Source organism: Hemiscyllium ocellatum, chromosome X, assembly GCF_020745735.1.
Source record: "Hemiscyllium ocellatum isolate sHemOce1 chromosome X, sHemOce1.pat.X.cur, whole genome shotgun sequence".
NCBI lineage: Eukaryota > Metazoa > Chordata > Chondrichthyes > Orectolobiformes > Hemiscylliidae > Hemiscyllium > Hemiscyllium ocellatum.
The window spans coordinates 5,661,034-5,681,484 of NC_083453.1; the positions used below are offsets into that span (position 1 = coordinate 5,661,034).

Here is a 20,451-nt window from a genome sequence, read left to right on the forward strand (position 1 = left end):
CCCAGGGATGTGCAGGTTAGGGTGGATTGGCCATGCTAAATTGTCCCATAGTGCCCAGGGATGTGCAGGTTAGGGTGGATTGGCCATGCTATAATGTCCCATAGTGCCCAGGGATGTGCAGGTTAGGTGCATTAGTCAGGGGCAAATGTAGAGTAATAGCGTAGGGGAATGGGTCTAGGTGGGATGCTCTTCAGAGGGCCAGTGTTGACCTGTTGGGCCGAATGGCCTGTTGTCCTCACTGTTGGGATTCTATGGTTCAGCGTTAAGGAGAAAGCTCCAGGGCCAACCTTGTCTTTCCGTGTCGTTTGGCTGCACTGCAGCATTTCTGACTCTCTCCCACCTACACAGTCAATGCCAGCTGGCAGGGTCTTTTCGATGCTTCTGTTTTGCCACGCAGAGCGATCATGCGGCTGGCCAACTACAGCCAAGCTACCCAGGAGATCGCCAAACCGTCGGAGGTCCTGTCCGGTGTCAAGGCATTCCTCGCGTTCATCCATTCTGTGGGCCATTACGTGAACATCGATGTCAGCAGGATTTGCAAGGAGGTCCTGCTGCAGCAATCCCAGGCCACAGACGCCAATGGAGAGATAACACTGACCACTGCTTACACCAACTGGTAGGTGCCAACCCACACCACACTGACACAGAGGAGCAGCCTCATGGGTTTGACTCACATCTGCTGATAGTGCCAAATGTCAGCCCAACAGGTGGGGAAGAGTGTTCACTTGCAAATGTGAGTGAAATGTCATGTTTTAAATTTGGTAAATGGTTCTGACACGACATAAATGTCACCACAGTTTACTGACCCTCTCACAGCAGAGCACTCCCTCAGTACTGACCCTCCGACAGTGCGGCTCTCCCTCAGCACAGACCCTCTGACAGTGCGGCTCTCCCTCAGTACTGACCCTCCGACAGTGCGGCTCTCCCTCAGTACTGACCCTCCGACAGTGCGGCTCTCCCTCAGTACTGACCCTCCGACAGTGCGGCGCTCCCTCAGCACTGACCCTCCGACAGTGCGGCACTCCCTCAGTACTGACCCTCCGACAGTGCGGCACTCCCTCAGTACTGACCCTCCGACAGTGCGGCACTCCCTCAGCACTGACCCTCCGACAGTGCGGCACTCCCTCAGCACTGACCCCCCGACAGTGCGGCACTCCCTCAGCACTGACCCTCCGACAGTGCCCACTCCCTCAGCACTGACCCTCCGACAGTGCGGCACTCCCTCAGCACTGACCCTCCGACAGTGCGGCACTCCCTCAGCACTGACCCCCCGACAGTGCGGCACTCCCTCAGCGCTGACCCTCCGACAGTGCCCACTCCCTCAGCACTGACCCTCCGACAGTGCGGCACTCCCTCAGCACTGACCCTCCGACAGTGCGGCACTCCCTCAGCACTGACCCTCCGACAGTGCGGCACTCCCTCAGCACTGACCCTCCGACAGTGCGGCACTCCCTCAGCACTGACCCTCCGACAGTGCGGCACTCCCTCAGCACTGATCCTCCGACAGTGCGGCACTCCCTCAGCACTGACCCTCCGACAGTGCGGCACTCCCTCAGCACTGACCCTCCGACAGTGCGGCACTCCCTCAGCACTGATCCTCCGACAGTGCGGCACTCCCTCAGCACTGACCCTCCGACAGTGCGGCACTCCCTCAGCACTGACCCTCCGACAGTGCGGCACTCCCTCAGCACTGACCCTCCGACAGTGCGGCACTCCCTCAGCACTGACCCCCCGACAATGCGGCACTCCCTCAGCACTGACCCTCCGACAGTGCGGCACTCCCTCAGCACTGACCCTCTGACAGTGCATCACTCCCTCAGCACTGACCCTCTCACAGCGCAGCACTCCCTCAGCACTAACCCTCTGACAGTGCATCACTCCCTCAGCACTGACCCTCTCACAGCGCAGCACTCCCTCAGCACTGACCCTCCGACAGTACCCACTCCCTCAGCACTGACCCTCTGACAGTGCGGCACTCCCTCAGCACTGACCCTCCGACAGTGCGCCACTCCCTCAGCACTGACCCTCCGACAGTACCCACTCCCTCAGCACTAACCCTCTGACAGTGCATCACTCCCTCAGCACTGACCCTCTCACAGCGCAGCACTCCCTCAGCACTAACCCTCCGACAGTACCCACTCCCTCAGCACTGACCCTCTGACAGTGCGGCACTCCCTCAGCACTGACCCTCCGACAGTGCGGCACTCCCTCAGCACTGACCCTCCGACAGTACCCACTCCCTCAGCACTAACCCTCTGACAGTGCATCACTCCCTCAGCACTGACCCTCTCACAGCGCAGCACTCCCTCAGCACTGACCCTCCGACAGTACCCACTCCCTCAGCACTGACCCTCCGACAGTGCGGCACTCCCTCAGCACTGATGTTACAGTTACTTGATTTGCTTGAGTGACCATTGGTTGGGTCTGCTTGGTGCTGAGGGCACCGGGTTGAACCGCGTTCGAAGTGCGCCATCTTCTTCCTTATTTGCCCTGGGTGAGGCCGGTAACTCGAAAACAAAGCTCCTAAGTGATCCCCTCACGTTTTGCAAATGGTCGAGTCAGTGACCGTGCGGCAGATTGTAGCGACTGTTGGGTTTCGATCGGATTGTAGCTGTCCATGCCTGGCATCATGAAACCCTGTGCTCCCTTGTCCCTGGAGGGCAGAGGCAGTTGGACCTGATTGGTTCAGCAATGGCCAGATCTGCGACCATTTCCCCGAAGGATTCACCTCCCACCGTTTGTAATGTTGCAGGTACTTGGAAAGTCTTCTGCGGCAGGCCAGCACTGGGATCATCATTCACTCCCCCGCTGTCAGAGCTTTCGTAACCATCCCTGCCGAGAACGTGCAGATATTCAACGCTGAAGAATATTCAGATGTGTCAGGTCTGTGCGGAGCTGGTTTTATTCCTTCCTGGCTTGGGCCCGTGAAATTTGCCCCGAACCCGTCAAAGTCACTTCCAGTGCCAACTATATCCCCTCTGTCATGATTTCTCGCAACCTCTGAATTTAATGAAAATTGTGCTCTCCCTGCATCCCCTCTTTGCTGGTGTTAATTTGCACGGGCCTAAACAAGGGCAGAGCAAACACAGCCTTTGCTTTCCTAACCTTCCCTGCACTCTTCTCCCTTGTTCCACACTGCCCACTTCATGCCCAGGGGCAACCACCATCGCCCGCTCTCTCGCTTATCCCATTTGGGTAACCAAACTGGCACTGGGAAATCTCCCAGTTCCCCATGTGGGACTTTGGCCCACACACCAGACCCTTCCAGTCAGGAGCAAGATTCCAAGTCCTCAAAGGTCACAGCTCCCTCAAAATTAGCCACTGCCCTCTGACCCCTAACGCCCTGACATTCAGAAATGCAGAGTTCATTGAAAAACTGTCTAGCTGACGAAAATACACATCCACATGCAGAGAATCCCGACAGTGCTGAAACAGGCCATTCAGAACAACATGTCCACACCGACCGTCCGAAGAGTAACCTACCGAGACCCAATTATTTTACATTTCACCCTGACTAATGGACCGAACCTGCACGTCCCTGGGTACTATGGTACAATTTAGCATGGCCAATCCACCCTAACCTGCACATCCCTGGGCACTATGGGGCAATTTAGCATGGCCAATCCACCCTAACCTGCACATCCCTGGGCACTATGGGACAATTTAACATGGCCAATCCATCCTAACAAGTACATCCCTGGACACTATGGGGCAATTTAGCATGGCCAATCCATCCTAACATGTACATCCCTGGACACTATGGGATAATTTAGCACGGCCAATCCACCCTAACCTGCACATCCCTGGACACTATGGGACAATTTACCATGGCCAATCAACACTAACCTGCACATCCCTGGGCACTATGGGACAATTTAGCATGGCCAATCCACCCTAACATGTACATCCCTAGACACGATGGGACAATTTAGCATGGCCAATCCACCCTAACCTGCACATCCCGGGACACTACAGGACAATTTAGCATGGCCAATCCACCCTAACCTGCACATCCCGGACACTACAGGACAATTTAGCATGGCCAAACCACCCTAACCTGCACATCCCTGGGCACTATGGGACAATTTAGCATGGCCAACCCACCCTAACCTGTACATCCCTGGACACTATGGGACAATTCAGCATGGCCAATCCACCCTAACCTGCACATCCCTGGACACTATGGGACAATTTAGCATGGCCTACCAACCCTAACCTACACATCCCTGGGCACTATGGGACAATTTAGCGTGGCCAATCCACCCTAACCTGCACATCCCTGGGCACTATGGGACAATTTAGCGTGGCCAATCCACCCTAACCTGCACATCCCTGGGCACTATGGGACAATTTAGCATGGCCAATCCACCCTAACCTGCACATCCCTGGGCACGATGGGACAATTCAGCATGGCCAATCCACCCTAACCTGCACATCCCTGGGCACTGTGGGACAATTTAGCAGGGCCAATCCACCCTAACCTGCACATCCCGGGACACTACAGGACAATTTAGCATGGCCAATCCACCCTAACCTGCACATCCCTGGACACTATGGGACAATTTAGCATGGCCAATCCACCCTAACCTACACATCCCTGGACACTATGGGACAATTTAGCTTGACCAATCCACCCTAACCTGCACATCCCTGGGAACTATGGGACAATTTGTCATGGCCAATCCACCCTAACCTGCACATCCCTGGGCACTATGGGACAATTTGTCATGGCCAATCCACCCTAACCTGCACATCCCTGGACACTATGGGACAATTTAGCATGGCCAACCCACCCTAACCTGCACTTCCCTGGACACTACAGAACAATTTAGCACGGCCAATCCACCCTAACCTGCACATCCCTGGACACCATGGGACTATTTAGAACGGCCAATCCACCCTAACCTGCACATCCCTGGGCACTATGGGACAATTTAGGATGGTCAATCCACCCTAGCCTGGACATCCCTGGGCACTACGGAACAATTTAGCATGGCCAATCCACCCTAACCTGCACATCCCTGGGCACTAAGGGACAATTTAGCATGGCCAATCCACCCTAACCTACACATCCCTGGGCACGATGGGACAATTTAGCATGGCCAATCCACCCTAACCTGCACATCCCTGGGCACTATGGGACAATTTAGCATGGCCAATCCACCCTAACCTGCACATCCCTGGGCACTATGGGACAATTTATCATGGCCAATCCACCCTAACATACACATCCCTGGACACTATGGGACAATTTAGCATGGCCTACCCACCCTAACCTACACATCCCTGGGCACTATGGGACAATTTAGCTCGGCCAATCCACCCTAACCTACACATCCCTGGACACTATGGGACTATTTAGCACGGCCAATCCACCCTAACCTACACAACCCTGGTCACTATGGGACAATTTAGCATGGCCAATCCACCCTAACCTACACATCCCTGGGCACTATGGGACAATTCAGCATGGCCAATCCACCCTAACCTGCACATCCCTGGGCACTATGGGACAATTTAGCATGGCCATTCCACCCTAACCTGCACATCCCTGGGCACTACGGGACAATTTAGCATGGCCAATCCACCCTAACCTACACATCCCTGGGCACTATGGGACAATCTAGCACGGCCAATCCACCCTAACCTGCACATCCCTGGGCACTATGAGACAATTTATCATGGCCAATCCACCCTAACCTGCCCATCCCTGGGCACTACGGGACAATTTAGCACGGCCAATCCACCCTGACCTACACATCCCTGGACACTATGGGACAATTTAGCATGGCCAATCCACCCTAACCTGCACATCCCTGTACACTACAGGACAATTTAGCACGGCCAATCCACCCTAACCTGCACATCCCTGGACACTATGGGATAATTTAGAATGGCCAATCCACACTAACCTGCACATCCCTGGACACAATGGGACTATTTAGAACGGCCAATCCACCCTAACCTGCACATCCCTGGGCACTATGGGACAATTTAGCATGGTCAATCCACCCTAGCCTGGAAATCCCTGGGCACTACGGAACAATTTAGCATGGCCAATCCACCATAACCTACACAACCCTGGTCACTATGGGACAATTTAGCATGGCCAATCCACCCTAACCTGCACATCCCTGGGCACTATGGGACAATTTAGCGTGGCCAATCCACCCTAACCTGCACATCCCTGGGCACTATGGGACAATTTAGCATGGCCAATCCACCCTAACCTGCACATCCCTGGGCACGATGGGACAAGTTAGCATGGCCAATCCACCCTAACCTGCACATCCCTGGGCACTGTGGGACAATTTAGCAGGGCCAATCCACCCTAACCTGCACATCCCGGGACACTACAGGACAATTTAGCATGGCCAATCCACCCTAACCTGCACATCCCTGGACACTATGGGACAATTTAGCATGGCCAATCCACCCTAACCTACACATCCCTGGACACTATGGGACAATTTAGCTTGACCAATCCACCCTAACCTGCACATCCCTGGGAACTATGGGACAATTTGTCATGGCCAATCCACCCTAACCTGCACATCCCTGGGCACTATGGGACAATTTGTCATGGCCAATCCACCCTAACCTGCACATCCCTGGACACTATGGGACAATTTAGCATGGCCAACCCACCCTAACCTGCACTTCCCTGGACACTACAGAACAATTTAGCACGGCCAATCCACCCTAACCTGCACATCCCTGGACACCATGGGACTATTTAGAACGGCCAATCCACCCTAACCTGCACATCCCTGGGCACTATGGGACAATTTAGGATGGTCAATCCACCCTAGCCTGGACATCCCTGGGCACTACGGAACAATTTAGCATGGCCAATCCACCCTAACCTGCACATCCCTGGGCACTAAGGGACAATTTAGCATGGCCAATCCACCCTAACCTACACATCCCTGGGCACGATGGGACAATTTAGCATGGCCAATCCACCCTAACCTGCACATCCCTGGGCACTATGGGACAATTTAGCATGGCCAATCCACCCTAACCTGCACATCCCTGGGCACTATGGGACAATTTATCATGGCCAATCCACCCTAACATACACATCCCTGGACACTATGGGACAATTTAGCATGGCCTACCCACCCTAACCTACACATCCCTGGGCACTATGGGACAATTTAGCTCGGCCAATCCACCCTAACCTACACATCCCTGGACACTATGGGACTATTTAGCACGGCCAATCCACCCTAACCTACACAACCCTGGTCACTATGGGACAATTTAGCATGGCCAATCCACCCTAACCTACACATCCCTGGGCACTATGGGACAATTCAGCATGGCCAATCCACCCTAACCTGCACATCCCTGGGCACTATGGGACAATTTAGCATGGCCATTCCACCCTAACCTGCACATCCCTGGGCACTACGGGACAATTTAGCATGGCCAATCCACCCTAACCTACACATCCCTGGGCACTATGGGACAATCTAGCACGGCCAATCCACCCTAACCTGCACATCCCTGGGCACTATGAGACAATTTATCATGGCCAATCCACCCTAACCTGCCCATCCCTGGGCACTACGGGACAATTTAGCACGGCCAATCCACCCTGACCTACACATCCCTGGACACTATGGGACAATTTAGCATGGCCAATCCACCCTAACCTGCACATCCCTGTACACTACAGGACAATTTAGCACGGCCAATCCACCCTAACCTGCACATCCCTGGACACTATGGGATAATTTAGAATGGCCAATCCACACTAACCTGCACATCCCTGGACACAATGGGACTATTTAGAACGGCCAATCCACCCTAACCTGCACATCCCTGGGCACTATGGGACAATTTAGCATGGTCAATCCACCCTAGCCTGGAAATCCCTGGGCACTACGGAACAATTTAGCATGGCCAATCCACCATAACCTACACAACCCTGGTCACTATGGGACAATTTAGCATGGCCAATCCACCCTAACCTGCACATCGCTGGGCACTATGGGACAATTTAGCATGGCCAATCCACCCAAACCTGCACATCCCTGGGCACTATGGGACAATTTAGCATGGCCAATCCACCCTAACCTGCACTTCCCTGGACACTATGGGATAATATAGCATGGCCTATCCACACTAACCTGCACATCCCTGGGCACTATGGGACAATTTAGCACGGCCAATCCACCCTAACCTGCACATCCCTGGACACTATGGGACTATTTAGCATGGCCAATCCACCCTAACCTGCACATCCCTGGGCACTATGGGACAATTTAGCATGGCCAATCCACCCGAGCCTGCACATCCCTGGGCACGATGGGACAATTTAGCATGGCCAATCCACCCTAACCTGCACATCCCTGGGCACTATGGGACAATTTAGCATGGCCAATCCACCCTAACCTGCACATCCCTGGGCACTATGGGACAATTTATCATGGCCAATCCACCCTAACATACACATCCCTGGACACTATGGGACAATTTAGCATGGCCTACCCACCCTAACCTACACATCCCTGGGCACTATGGGACAATTTAGCTCGGCCAATCCACCCTAACCTACACATCCCTGGACACTATGGGACTATTTAGCACGGCCAATCCACCCTAACCTACACAACCCTGGTCACTATGGTACAATTTAGCACGGCCAATCCACCCTAACCTGCACATCCCTGGGCACTATGGGACAATTTAGCATGGCCATTCCACCCTAACCTGCACATCCCTGGGCACTACGGGACAATTTAGCATGGCCAATCCACCCTAACCTACACATCCCTGGGCACTATGAGACAATTTATCATGGCCAATCCACCCTAACCTGCCCATCCCTGGGCACTACGGGACAATTTAGCACGGCCAATCCACCCTAACCTACACATCCCTGGACACTATGGAACAATTTAGCATGGCCAATCCACCCTAACCTGCACATCCCTGGGCACTATGGGACAATTTAGCATGGCCAATCCACCCTAACCTGCACATCCCTGGACACTATGGGACAATTTAGCATGGCCAATCCACCCTAACCTACACATCCCTGGGCACTACGGGACAATTTAGCACGGCCAATCCACCCTAAACTACACATCCCTGGACACTATGGAACAATTTAGCATGGCCAATCCACCCTAACCTGCACAACCCTGGTCACTATGGGACAATTTATCATGGCCAATCCACCCTAGCCTGGACATCCCTGGGCACTATGGAACAATTTAGCATGGCCAATCCACCCTAACCTGCACATCCCTGGGCACTATGGGACAATTTATCATGGCCAATCCACCCTAACCTTCCCATCCCTGGGCACTATGGGACAATTTAGCACGGCCAATCCACCCTAACCTACACATCCCTGGACACTATGGGACAATTTAGCACGGCCAATCCACCCTAACCTACACATCCCTGGACACTATGGGACTATTTAGCACGTCCAATCCACCCTAACCTGCACATCCCTGGACACTATGGGACAATTTATCATGGTCAATCCACCCTAGCCTGGACATCCCTGGGCACTATGGAACCATTTAGCATGGCCAATCCACCCTAACCTGCACAACCCTGGTCACTATGGGACAATTTAGCATGGCCAATCCACCCTAGCCTGGACATCCCTGGGCACTATGGAACCATTTAGCATGGCCAATCCACCCTAACCTGCACAACCCTGGTCACTATGGGACAATTTAGCATGGCCAATCCACCCTAACCTCCACAACCCTGGTCACTATGGGACAATTTAGCATGGCCAATCCACCCTAACCTACACATCCCTGGGCACTATGGGACAATCTAGCACGGCCAATCCACCCTAACCTGCACATCCCTGGGCACTATGAGACAATTTATCATGGCCAATCCACCCTAACCTGCCCATCCCTGGGCACTACGGGACAATTTAGCACGGCCAATCCACCCTAACCTACACATCCCTGGACACTATGGAACAATTTAGCATGGCCAATCCACCCTAACCTGCACATCCCTGGGCACTATGGGACAATTTAGCATGGCCAATCCACCCTAACCTGCACATCCCTGGACACTATGGGACAATTTAGCATGGCCAATCCACCCTAACCTACACATCCCTGGGCACTACGGGACAATTTAGCACGGCCAATCCACCCTAAACTACACATCCCTGGACACTATGGAACAATTTAGCATGGCCAATCCACCCTAACCTGCACAACCCTGGTCACTATGGGACAATTTATCATGGCCAATCCACCCTAGCCTGGACATCCCTGGGCACTATGGAACAATTTAGCATGGCCAATCCACCCTAACCTGCACATCCCTGGGCACTATGGGACAATTTATCATGGCCAATCCACCCTAACCTTCCCATCCCTGGGCACTATGGGACAATTTAGCACGGCCAATCCACCCTAACCTACACATCCCTGGACACTATGGGACAATTTAGCACGGCCAATCCACCCTAACCTACACATCCCTGGACACTATGGGACTATTTAGCACGTCCAATCCACCCTAACCTGCACATCCCTGGACACTATGGGACAATTTATCATGGTCAATCCACCCTAGCCTGGACATCCCTGGGCACTATGGAACCATTTAGCATGGCCAATCCACCCTAACCTGCACAACCCTGGTCACTATGGGACAATTTAGCATGGCCAATCCACCCTAGCCTGGACATCCCTGGGCACTATGGAACCATTTAGCATGGCCAATCCACCCTAACCTGCACAACCCTGGTCACTATGGGACAATTTAGCATGGCCAATCCACCCTAACCTCCACAACCCTGGTCACTATGGGACAATTTAGCATGGCCAATCCACCCTAACCTGCACATCCCTGAGCACTATGGGACAATTTAGCATGGCCAATCCACCCTCACCTGCACATCCCTGGACACTATGGGACTATTTAGCATGGCCAATCCACCCTCACCTGCACATCCCTGGACACTATGGGACTATTTAGCACGGCCAATCCCCCCTATCCTGCACACCTTTGGACTGTGGGAGGGAATCGGAGTGAGGGCGGTTTGTGGAGAAACAGTGAGGGTGCGATGGGCTCCTGGTTCCCAGGCACGTTTCAAATTCTCTCTCCGCAACATTTGAATGCAGTCAGCTTATCCCTCCCTCTGTCTTGGTCTGAACGTTCTCCGGACAGAATCGTACGGTCCACATCGTCATTGGCGATACCATTTCTGTCTTGAGCATCATCGCTACAGTTTTGGCTTGCCAATCCTGGCTCTTCAGGATCTGCCATCCCCTGTATGCCTCAGTCAGAGTGACCATACTAACCCACTTGGTGTCTCTTCCAGAATTGCAGTCGTTGGCCGAACTAATCGGGCCCTACGGAATGAAGCATCTCAGCGAGCACTTGATGTGGCACATCACCTCCCAAGTCAATGAGCTGAAGGTAAGGGACGCGCCACCCAACCTTCTGACCCACAAGTGCCCTGGGGAGTGACCAGCCCGTGGTCCCGCAGGTTGGCGCAAACCCAGCCCGTTGGCATGGGTCTGGAGCCAGCTTTGCTGTGCGAGGGAGGTAGGAGGTCCAATGAGGATGGGCGTGACTGGCGCTTGGCACATTGACATAGCCGTCAGCGCAGGGGTGAAGATGCGACGGGCACTGCCTGATGACCTTACGCGCAGCAGGATGTGAACTGAGCGTGAGCAGGAGAGACCAGTGAGGCACAGAGGGAAGCGAGAGTGACACAGGAGACAGTAGCAAGGCTGACATATTGGCCTGCTTCTCATTCCAACAGAAACTGGTGGTGGAGAACATGGACATACTGGCTCAGGTGAAGTCGAGCCTGTATAAACCCGAAGTGATGACACACCACGCCAAGCGTCTCACCGGTGAGTGACTACCTCTCTGCTACGTCCCTGGCGCGTTAGCAACATGATGTGCTTTGTCTCTAACATGGTTCTCTGCCATTCAACACCTCTCTCTCATTGCGAGGGCTGATGCTTTGACCTCTGTCATTCTGTTTCTTCCCAGTTGACTTGGTGTGACCACAATACTGAGGGAAAGTGAGGGCTGCAGATGCTGCTGAGTCAGAGGCGCGAGTGTGGTGCTGGAAAAGCACAGCGGGTCAGACAGCATTGAGGGGCAGGGGAGTTGACGTTTCGGACATAAGCACATTCCTGATGAAGGGCTTATGCCCAAAACATTGATTCCCCTGCTCCTCGGATGTTGCCAGACCTGCTGTGCTTTTCCAGCACCACCGGTTGCGACTCCCACAACACTGAGCCAGCCAGCGTGCTTCCATATCTCCCCACCTTCCCAGCTCAACATCAACCTTCTTCTTCTCCCTCTTTCTGATAGTCCCAACTCTCTCACACTATCTCTCACTCACTCTGTCTCACTCTCTCACACTATCTCCCACTCACTATCTCACTCTCTCACTCTATCTTCCACTCACTGTCTCAGTCTCACACACTATCTCCCACTCACTCTGTCTCACTCTCATACTATCTCTCACTCACTGTCTTGCTCTCTCTCACTACCTCTCACTCACTCTATCTCCCTCACTCTCTCACACTGTCTCACTTGCTCTCTCACTCTCTCTCACACTCCCTCTCCCTCGGTCTCTCACACTCACACATACTCTCTCATGCAATCTCTGACACTCTTGTACTCACTCTTGCTCACTCGCTCATATTCTCTCTCTCTCTCTCCCTCTCTCTCTCCCTCTCTCTCTCTTTCTCTTGGGCTGCCTTTCTTTCCTGCTCACGCTGTCTTGTGCTCTCTCTCTCTCTCTCTTTCTGTTTCCACCTTCTCCCTCCACAGCAGATCACCAAGAGCACTTCAGCAAGATCTCTGCTGCTTCCGTCATTCCTCCAGCCACCGTCCCCGAGCTCCTGCTGAAGTCCTTTCTCATCACTGCCATGTTCCGATCTCACGGTGACAGAAAGCTCTGCCAGTTTCCCTCGAGGGTTACCCTGCCTGGTTCCTGCGATACCTACCTCTGGGACAGTATCGATGTGATATCTTTTCCTGACTGATTTGGAGCTGCTCAGGCCTCCCTCAGATTTGGGTATTATATCTGAACCCGATCAATCATTCCTTATCTGATGCTCGACAATTCCCGATGAAGGGCTTTTGCCCGAAACGTCGTTTTCCCTGCTCCTCGGATGCTGCCTGAACTGCTGTGCTTTTCCAGCACCACTCTGATCTAGACTCTGATCTCCAGCATCTGCAGTCCTCACCTTTCACCTGGGTCCCCGAACTGTCAACACTTGATTTATCTGCTTGCCTAACATTCCTCCAAACTTCACTGACCTGCCTGATACATTTCCCACCGAACGCACAAGAGTTGCCGCCCTTGCAGGATGAACCCTTCACTCTCCCACACCATGTGAGCCCTGAAATCTTGTCAGCGGGACAGGGTTCCCCTGACGAATGGTCGATCTCCCTGAACCGCGCACCTGCCTGATTCACCCGCTCGCTGCATTTAGGGCGAAGGTGGTCACTTGGGAAAGCTTAGAGCTGATCGCCTTGTCTCACTTCCCCCAAAACTGGCCTGTGGGTGGGACAGAGGCTTACAGCGTGAGTCCTCACCCAGCTCTCAGTCCTCACCCAGCTCTCAGTCCTCACCCAGCTCTCAGTCCTCGCCCAGCTCCTAGTCCTCACCCAGCTCTCAGTCCTCACCCAGCTCTCAGTCCTCACCCAGCTCTCAGTCCTCACCCAGCTCCTAGTCCTCACCCAGCTCTCAGTCCTCACCCAGCTCTCAGTCCTCGCCCAGCTCCTAGTCCTCGCCCAGCTCTCAGTCCTCACCCAGCTCTCAGTCCTCACCCAGCTCTCAGTCCTCACCCAGCTCCTAGTCCTCACCCAGCTCTCAGTCCTCACCCAGCTCTCAGTCCTCACCCAGCTCTCAGTCCTCACCCAGCTCCTAGTCCTCACCCAGCTCTCAGTCCTCACCCAGCTCTCAGTCCTCACCCAGCTCTCAGTCCTCACCCAGCTCCTAGTCCTCACCCAGCTCTCAGTCCTCACCCAGCTCCTAGTCCTCACCCAGCTCTCAGTCCTCACCCAGCTCTCAGTCCTCACCCAGCTCTCAGTCCTCACTCAGCTCTCAGTCCTCACCCAGCTCTCAGTCCTCACCCAGCTCTCAGTCCTCACCCAGCTCTTAGTCCTCACCCAGCTCTTAGTCCTCACCCAGCTCTCAGTCCTCACCCAGCTCTCAGTCCTCACCCAGCTCTCAGTCCTCACCCAGCTCTGAGTCCTCACCCAGTTCCTAGTCCTCACCCAGCTCTCAGTCCTCACCCAGCTCCTAGTCCTCACCCAGCTCTCAGTCCTCACTCAGCTCCTAGTCCTCACCCAGCTCTCAGTCCTCACCCAGCTCTCAGTCCTCACCCAGCTCTCAGTCCTCTCCTAGTCCTCACCCAGCTCCTAGTCGTAGTGTGTTTGATGGGGGAACAGGGGAGAGAGCGCTTTTCTCTGTATCTAACCCTGTGCTGTCCCTGTCCTGGGAGTGTTTGATGGGGGGACAGTGTACAGGAAGCTTTACTCTGTATCTAACCCTGTGCTGTCCCTGTCCTGGGAGTGTTTGATGGGGGAACAGTGTAGAGGCAGCTTTACTCTGTATCTAAACCCGTGCTGTCCCTGTCCTGGGAGTGTTTGATGGGGAGAGTGTAGAGAGAGCTTTACTCTGTATGTAACACCGTGCTTTCCATGTCCTGGGTGTGTTTGTTGGGGACAGTGTAGAGGGAGCTTTACTCTGTATCTAACCCCGTGCTGTCCCTGTCCTGGGAGTGTTTGATGGGGGACAGTGTAGAGTGAGCTTTACTCTGTGTCTAACCCTGTGTTGTCCCTGTCCTGGGAGTGTTTGATGGGGGGACAGTGTAGAGGGAGCTTTACTCTGTATCTAACCCTGTGCTGTCCCTGTCCTGGCAGTGTTTGATGGGGGACAGTGTAGAGGGAGCTTTACTCTGTATCTAACCCCGTGCTGTCCCTGTCCTGGGAGTGTTTGATGGGGACATTGTAGAGGGAGCCTTATTCTGCATCTCATCCCATGCTGTCCCTGTCCTGGGAGTGTTTGATGGGGGGGGGACAGTGTAGGGGGAGCTTTACTCTGTATCTAACCCTGTGCTGTCCCTGTCCTGGGAGTGTTTGATGGGGGGACAGTGTAGGGGGAGCTTTACTCTGTATCTAACCCTGTGCTGTCCCTGTCCTGGGAGTGTTTGATGGGGGGACAGTGTAGAGGGAGCTTTAGTCTGTATCTAACCCCATGCTGTCCCTGTCCTGGGAGTGTTTGATGGGGGGACAGTGTAGGGGGAGCTTTACTCTGTATCTAACCCTGTGCTGTCCCTGTCCCGGGAGTGTTTGATGGGGACGGTGTAGAGGGAGCATTACTCTGCATCTAACTCCGTGCTGTCTCTGTCCTGGGAGTGTTTGATGGGGACAGTGTAGAGAGAGCTTTACTCTGTATCTAACCCCATGCTGTCCCTGTCCTGGGAGTGTTTGATGGGGGGACAGTGTAGGGGGAGCTTTACTCTGTATCTAACCCTGTGCTGTCCCTGTCCTGGGAGTGTTTGATGGGGGGACAGTGTAGAGGGAGCTTTAGGCTGTGTTTAACCCTGTGCTGTCCATGTCCTTGGAGTGTTTGATGGAGTCCGTGTTGAGGGAGCTTGACCAACCGAAGATTTGGCTGCATATGACATTTTTTGATTCCATCCCGCCTCTGTGAACCCTCAGTTTTGCGTCGGTCTTCCATACTGGCTGTGATGGATCATATTGCTTGGATCACTTATGGAGGTTTATCAAATCCTGGGGGGCACGGATCGGGTGAATGGCCTATTTCCCAGAGTGGAGGAGTCTTGAACTAGAGGAGGATAGGTTTAGGGTGAGAGGGGAAAAATTTACATGGGATCTAAGGGGCAACTTTTTCACTCAGAGTGTGGTACGTGTGTGGAATGAGCTGCCAGAGGAAGTGGTGGAGGCTGGTACAATTACAGCATTTAAGAGGCATTTGGATGGGTATATGAATAGGAAGGGGTTAGAGGGATATGGGCCGGGTGCTGGCAGGTGGGACTAGATTGGGTTGGGATATCGGGTCGGCATCGACAGGTTGGACCGAAGGGTCTGTTTGTGTGACTCTGTGACTCTCTGAGAGAGAATAGATGATCCCAGGATAGAGGAACCCTTCCCCCCAAATCATTCCCAAGGCCTATCACAACGTGCAGGACCTTTGTCTTGCTCATGGTGGAAATGCTTTTGAGGAGTTGGTGTTGTGTCCGTGCAGATGGGAACTGACCTCCGCTTCCTTCACATTGTTCCTCACCCTCTCTTTGTCCTCCAGCCTCTGAAAACGTCCTGAAGAGGATGACCATTATCGGAGTGATCCTGAACTTCCGGGCGATGGCGCAGGAAGCTCTGCGGGGTGTAAGTTGACATCACTGTCCTGACGGTCGCTGAGTGGGCGCACCGTGTCCCCGCGCATCCCGATTACCCTGCAGCGGTAACCATGTTCCCAAGAGAGCATCCCAACACACTCTTGGCTGGCACCTCGGTTTCTGCCCTCCGGCAAAGCTGGCACCATCTGGAACAGCAAGGTCCCTGTCACTTCTGTGTGCTGGCAGACCTCCATTGGCGCCTGGTTAAGCAGGAGCTGATTGTCCCCATCCTGCCTTTACAGTTGCCCCCCGACATTGGCCCTCCCGATCACGAGGGTCTGCCCAAGGGCACTGCATCGCCATGCTGTTCATCCCTCTCCAATTCTGACCTCTTCAACATACTGGATCTTGACTCCTCCACTCAATGTTGTGACAGCAGTGACCTTGCAGAGACGCTGGCAATGTTCTGGGGACCCTGGGTTTCAATCCCACCACAGCAGATGGTGACAGTCGAATGCAAATGAAATCTGGCAATCAGAATCAGCAGATGTCAGTGGTTGGGGAAAACTCCATCTGGTTCACGAATGACCTTCAGGGAAGGCAACTGCCATCCTTACCTGGTCTGGGCCTACACGTGACTCCAGACACACAGCCAACATGCTTGGCTTACAAATGCCCTCTGGACAACAGGGATGGGACAAGTAATGCTGGGCCTAGCCAGTGAAGTCTTCACCCTGTGAATGAACGAAAAACATAGGAATTCCCTCCCTCACCGTCTCCCAACACGCCTTCCTCCTTTAGCATGGCCAATCCACCCTAACCTGCACATCCCTGGGCACTATGGGACAATTTAGCATGGCCAATCCACCCTAACCTGCACAGCCCTGGACACTATAGGACAATTTAGCACGGCCAATCCACCCTAACCTGCACATCCCTGGGCACTATGGGACAATTTAGCACGGCCAATCCACCCTACCCTGCACAGCCCTGGACACTATAGGACAATTTAGCACGGCCAATCCACCCTAACCTGCACATCCCTGGGCACTATGGGACAATTTAGCACGGCCAATCCACCCTAACCTGCACATCCCTGGGCACTATGGGACAATTTAGCATGGCCAATCCACCCTAACCTGCACTTCCCTGGGCACTATGGGACAATTTAGCATGGCCAATCCACCCTAACCTGCACATCCCTGGGCACTATGGGACTATTTAGCACGGCCAATCCACCCTAACCTGCACATCCCTGGGCACTATGGGACAATTACCTGTGGCCAATTCACCTTAACCTGCACATCCCTGGGCACTATGGGACAATTTAGCATGGCCAATCCACCCTAAACTGCACATCCCTGGACACTATGGGACAATTTAGCACAGTCAATCCACCCTAACCTGCACATCCCTGGGCACTATGGGACAATTTAGCATGGCCAATCCACCCTAACCTGCACATGCCTGGGCACTATGGGACAATTTATCACGGCTAATCCACCCTAACCTGCACATCCCTGGACACTATGGGACAATTTAGCATGGCCAATGCACCCTAACCTGCACATCCATGGACACTATGGGACAATTTAGCATGGCCAATCCACTCTAACCTGCACACCCCTGGGCACTATGGGACAATTTAGCATGGCCAATCCACCCTAACCTGCACATCCTTCGACACTGTGGGACAATTTAGCATGGCCAATCCACCCTAACCTGCACATCCCTGGGCACTATGGGACAATTTAGCACGGCCAATCCACCCTAACCTGCACATCCCTGGGCACTATGGGACAATTTAGCACGGCCAATCCACCCTAACCTGCACATCCCTGGGCACTATGGGACAATTTAGCACGGCCAATCCACCCTAACCTGCACATCCCTGGGCACTATGGGACAATTTAGCACGGCCAATCCACCCTAACCTGCACATCCCTGGGCACTATGGGACAATTTAGCACGGCCAATCCACCCTAACCTGCACATCCCTGGGCACTATGGGACAATTTAGCATGGCCAATCCACCCTAACCTGCACATCTTTGGACTGTGAGAGGAAACCGGAGCACCCGGAGGAAACCCACACAGACACGGGGAGAATGTGCGAACTCCACACAGACAGTCGCCCGAGGCTGGAATCGAACCTGGGTCCCTGGTGCTGTGAGGAAGCAGCGCTAACAACTGAGCCACCGTGCTGCCCTCAAGTTGAGACTCTTGCAGACCTATTGTGCTCCCTATTGTTATCGCTATTGTTACTGTACAATACACACTGATAACTGAATCCATTACATAGAGACAGTGATTGAAGCTAACGCTGATACCTTTATGTCATGTGTTGTGATGTCGTGCAGCTGTCTTCTGGGTACAGGTCTGCCTGGTTTGGGATGGTTGGCATCCGCGATAGAGCGCTTGAACCTCCAGTGGTAAATGTTACAGAAATTTTCTTTCTATTCCTTCGACAGGTCTTATCCAGTCGTATCCCATTCCTCATGGGCTCCGTTGAGATTCTGAATGATGTCGTCAACCCTGCCACTGACATTAAGGTACGGGAGGCCATGGTTACACGGGTATGTGGGCGGGTGCGGTTTGACTCAATCTCGTGCCACCCTCTGCGTCAGTTGTCTTTCACGCTGCTTCCCCAAGCGTTTTCAGTGACTGGGATCGGGTGACTGACGGCGGATATTTTAGCCCAATTGCTGTCGCGCCAAAGAGAAAAGGACATGTTACCGCGGCAACCAGCAAGCGTGCACGCTCCCGGGCAGTGAAGGAGGGCACAGGTGTTGCCCACGGAGCGCGAGACAGAGGGTTGCGAATCCGTGAAAGGGATCACTGACTCAATTCAGCGCGCCCGCGTCCTGCTTTGCAGTGGGGTGGGCTGAAGCCTTTTTGTACATGCGGGAACAGAGCCTAGCCACTAGGCCCAGCGCCCTGTGGTCACCCCCGCCAATGTGGGGCGATCTGCTATCTGAAAAACCTCAGCAAACCATCTTCACTGTCCATCCCATTGGCGGTGACGGTAGCCTGCCGGTAATATCAGCAGACCTAGGAGGTGGGTTCAAACCTCACCATCTCATGGAGTTTAACCATTAAACCAGCAATTGAACATGAGGCATGGTGTTGACCCTGGCAACCATCATCCATTATTGTAAAAATGCCCTTCAGGGATTTATTGGAACTGTGCACCCCTCCTGATCTATCAGAATTAATTGCAAAATCTTGGGCATTCTCACTGTTTCACACAGACAAAGGTTTGGTTTGACCCCTTCAGTTTTACTGAAATGGTGAAGAGGCAGTTTGTCAATCCTGGAGGACGTGCATCTTGATATTTTGATCCCGAGTTACCCTTGGACTGAGAGGCTGGCCGGGCCATTTCAGAGGGGCAGTTAAACGTCAGCCAGCAGGTCTGGAGTCACATATAGGCAGAAGTGGGGACTGCTGATGCTGGAGATCAGAGTCAAGCTTAGAGTGGTGCTGCAAAAGCACAGCAGGTCAGGCAGCGTCCAAGGAGCAGGAGAGTCGACATTTCGGGCAAAATGGGGCCTCATTCCTGATGAAGGGCTTATGCCCGAAACGTCGATTTTCCTGCTCCTCGGATGCTGCCTGACCTGCTGTGCTTTTCCAGCAACACTCTAAGCTTGACTCTGGAGTCACACATAGGCGATTGTCATCCTTAGAACATAGAACATAGGAAAGTACAGCACAGTACAGGCCCACAGGCCCACGATTCCTTGTGTTGGAATCCTCCCCAGCTCACCCTTCCCAATTTCCTCCAGCCCTGGGGCGGGTGACGCTCTTTGTCCAAGTTCTGGCTGAGGGAGTGTCCGCCATTTTAATCTGGGCCTCTTAAATTTGGCAGTTCCCAACTTCAACCTCTCCCTCTGCGACAGCATCCTCCTTGAAAGGCTACCCTTGTTTCGGGTCACCTCGCCTTGAGTAGCTGAGTGTCAAATTCTGCTCAATAATGTGCCTGTACAGTATATCGACCGAACACAGGAAATTAGAGAAATGCAAACTTTTCCTTGCTTGTATCGGCAGAATGTAAACCTTTGACCTCTGGGCCACTCATGAAAAGGCATCAGGCTTCGGTGCCTGGTTTGTTT

The 20,451-nt window shown here is 53.5% G+C and overlaps 1 protein-coding gene across 1 annotated transcript in view; it reads left to right on the forward strand.

Moving 5' to 3' along the window:
* The window catches only part of LOC132805843 (nck-associated protein 1-like), a 165,090-nt gene that overhangs the window by 121,640 nt on the left and 22,999 nt on the right, over positions 1-20,451 (forward strand). Inside the window, exons 21-26 of the mRNA XM_060821150.1 lie at positions 398-616; positions 2,753-2,883; positions 11,327-11,424; positions 11,774-11,867; positions 16,310-16,392; positions 18,814-18,894. Of these exons, the coding sequence (XP_060677133.1) occupies positions 398-616; positions 2,753-2,883; positions 11,327-11,424; positions 11,774-11,867; positions 16,310-16,392; positions 18,814-18,894 (706 nt within the window). The remainder of the gene's footprint in view (positions 1-397; positions 617-2,752; positions 2,884-11,326; positions 11,425-11,773; positions 11,868-16,309; positions 16,393-18,813; positions 18,895-20,451) is intronic.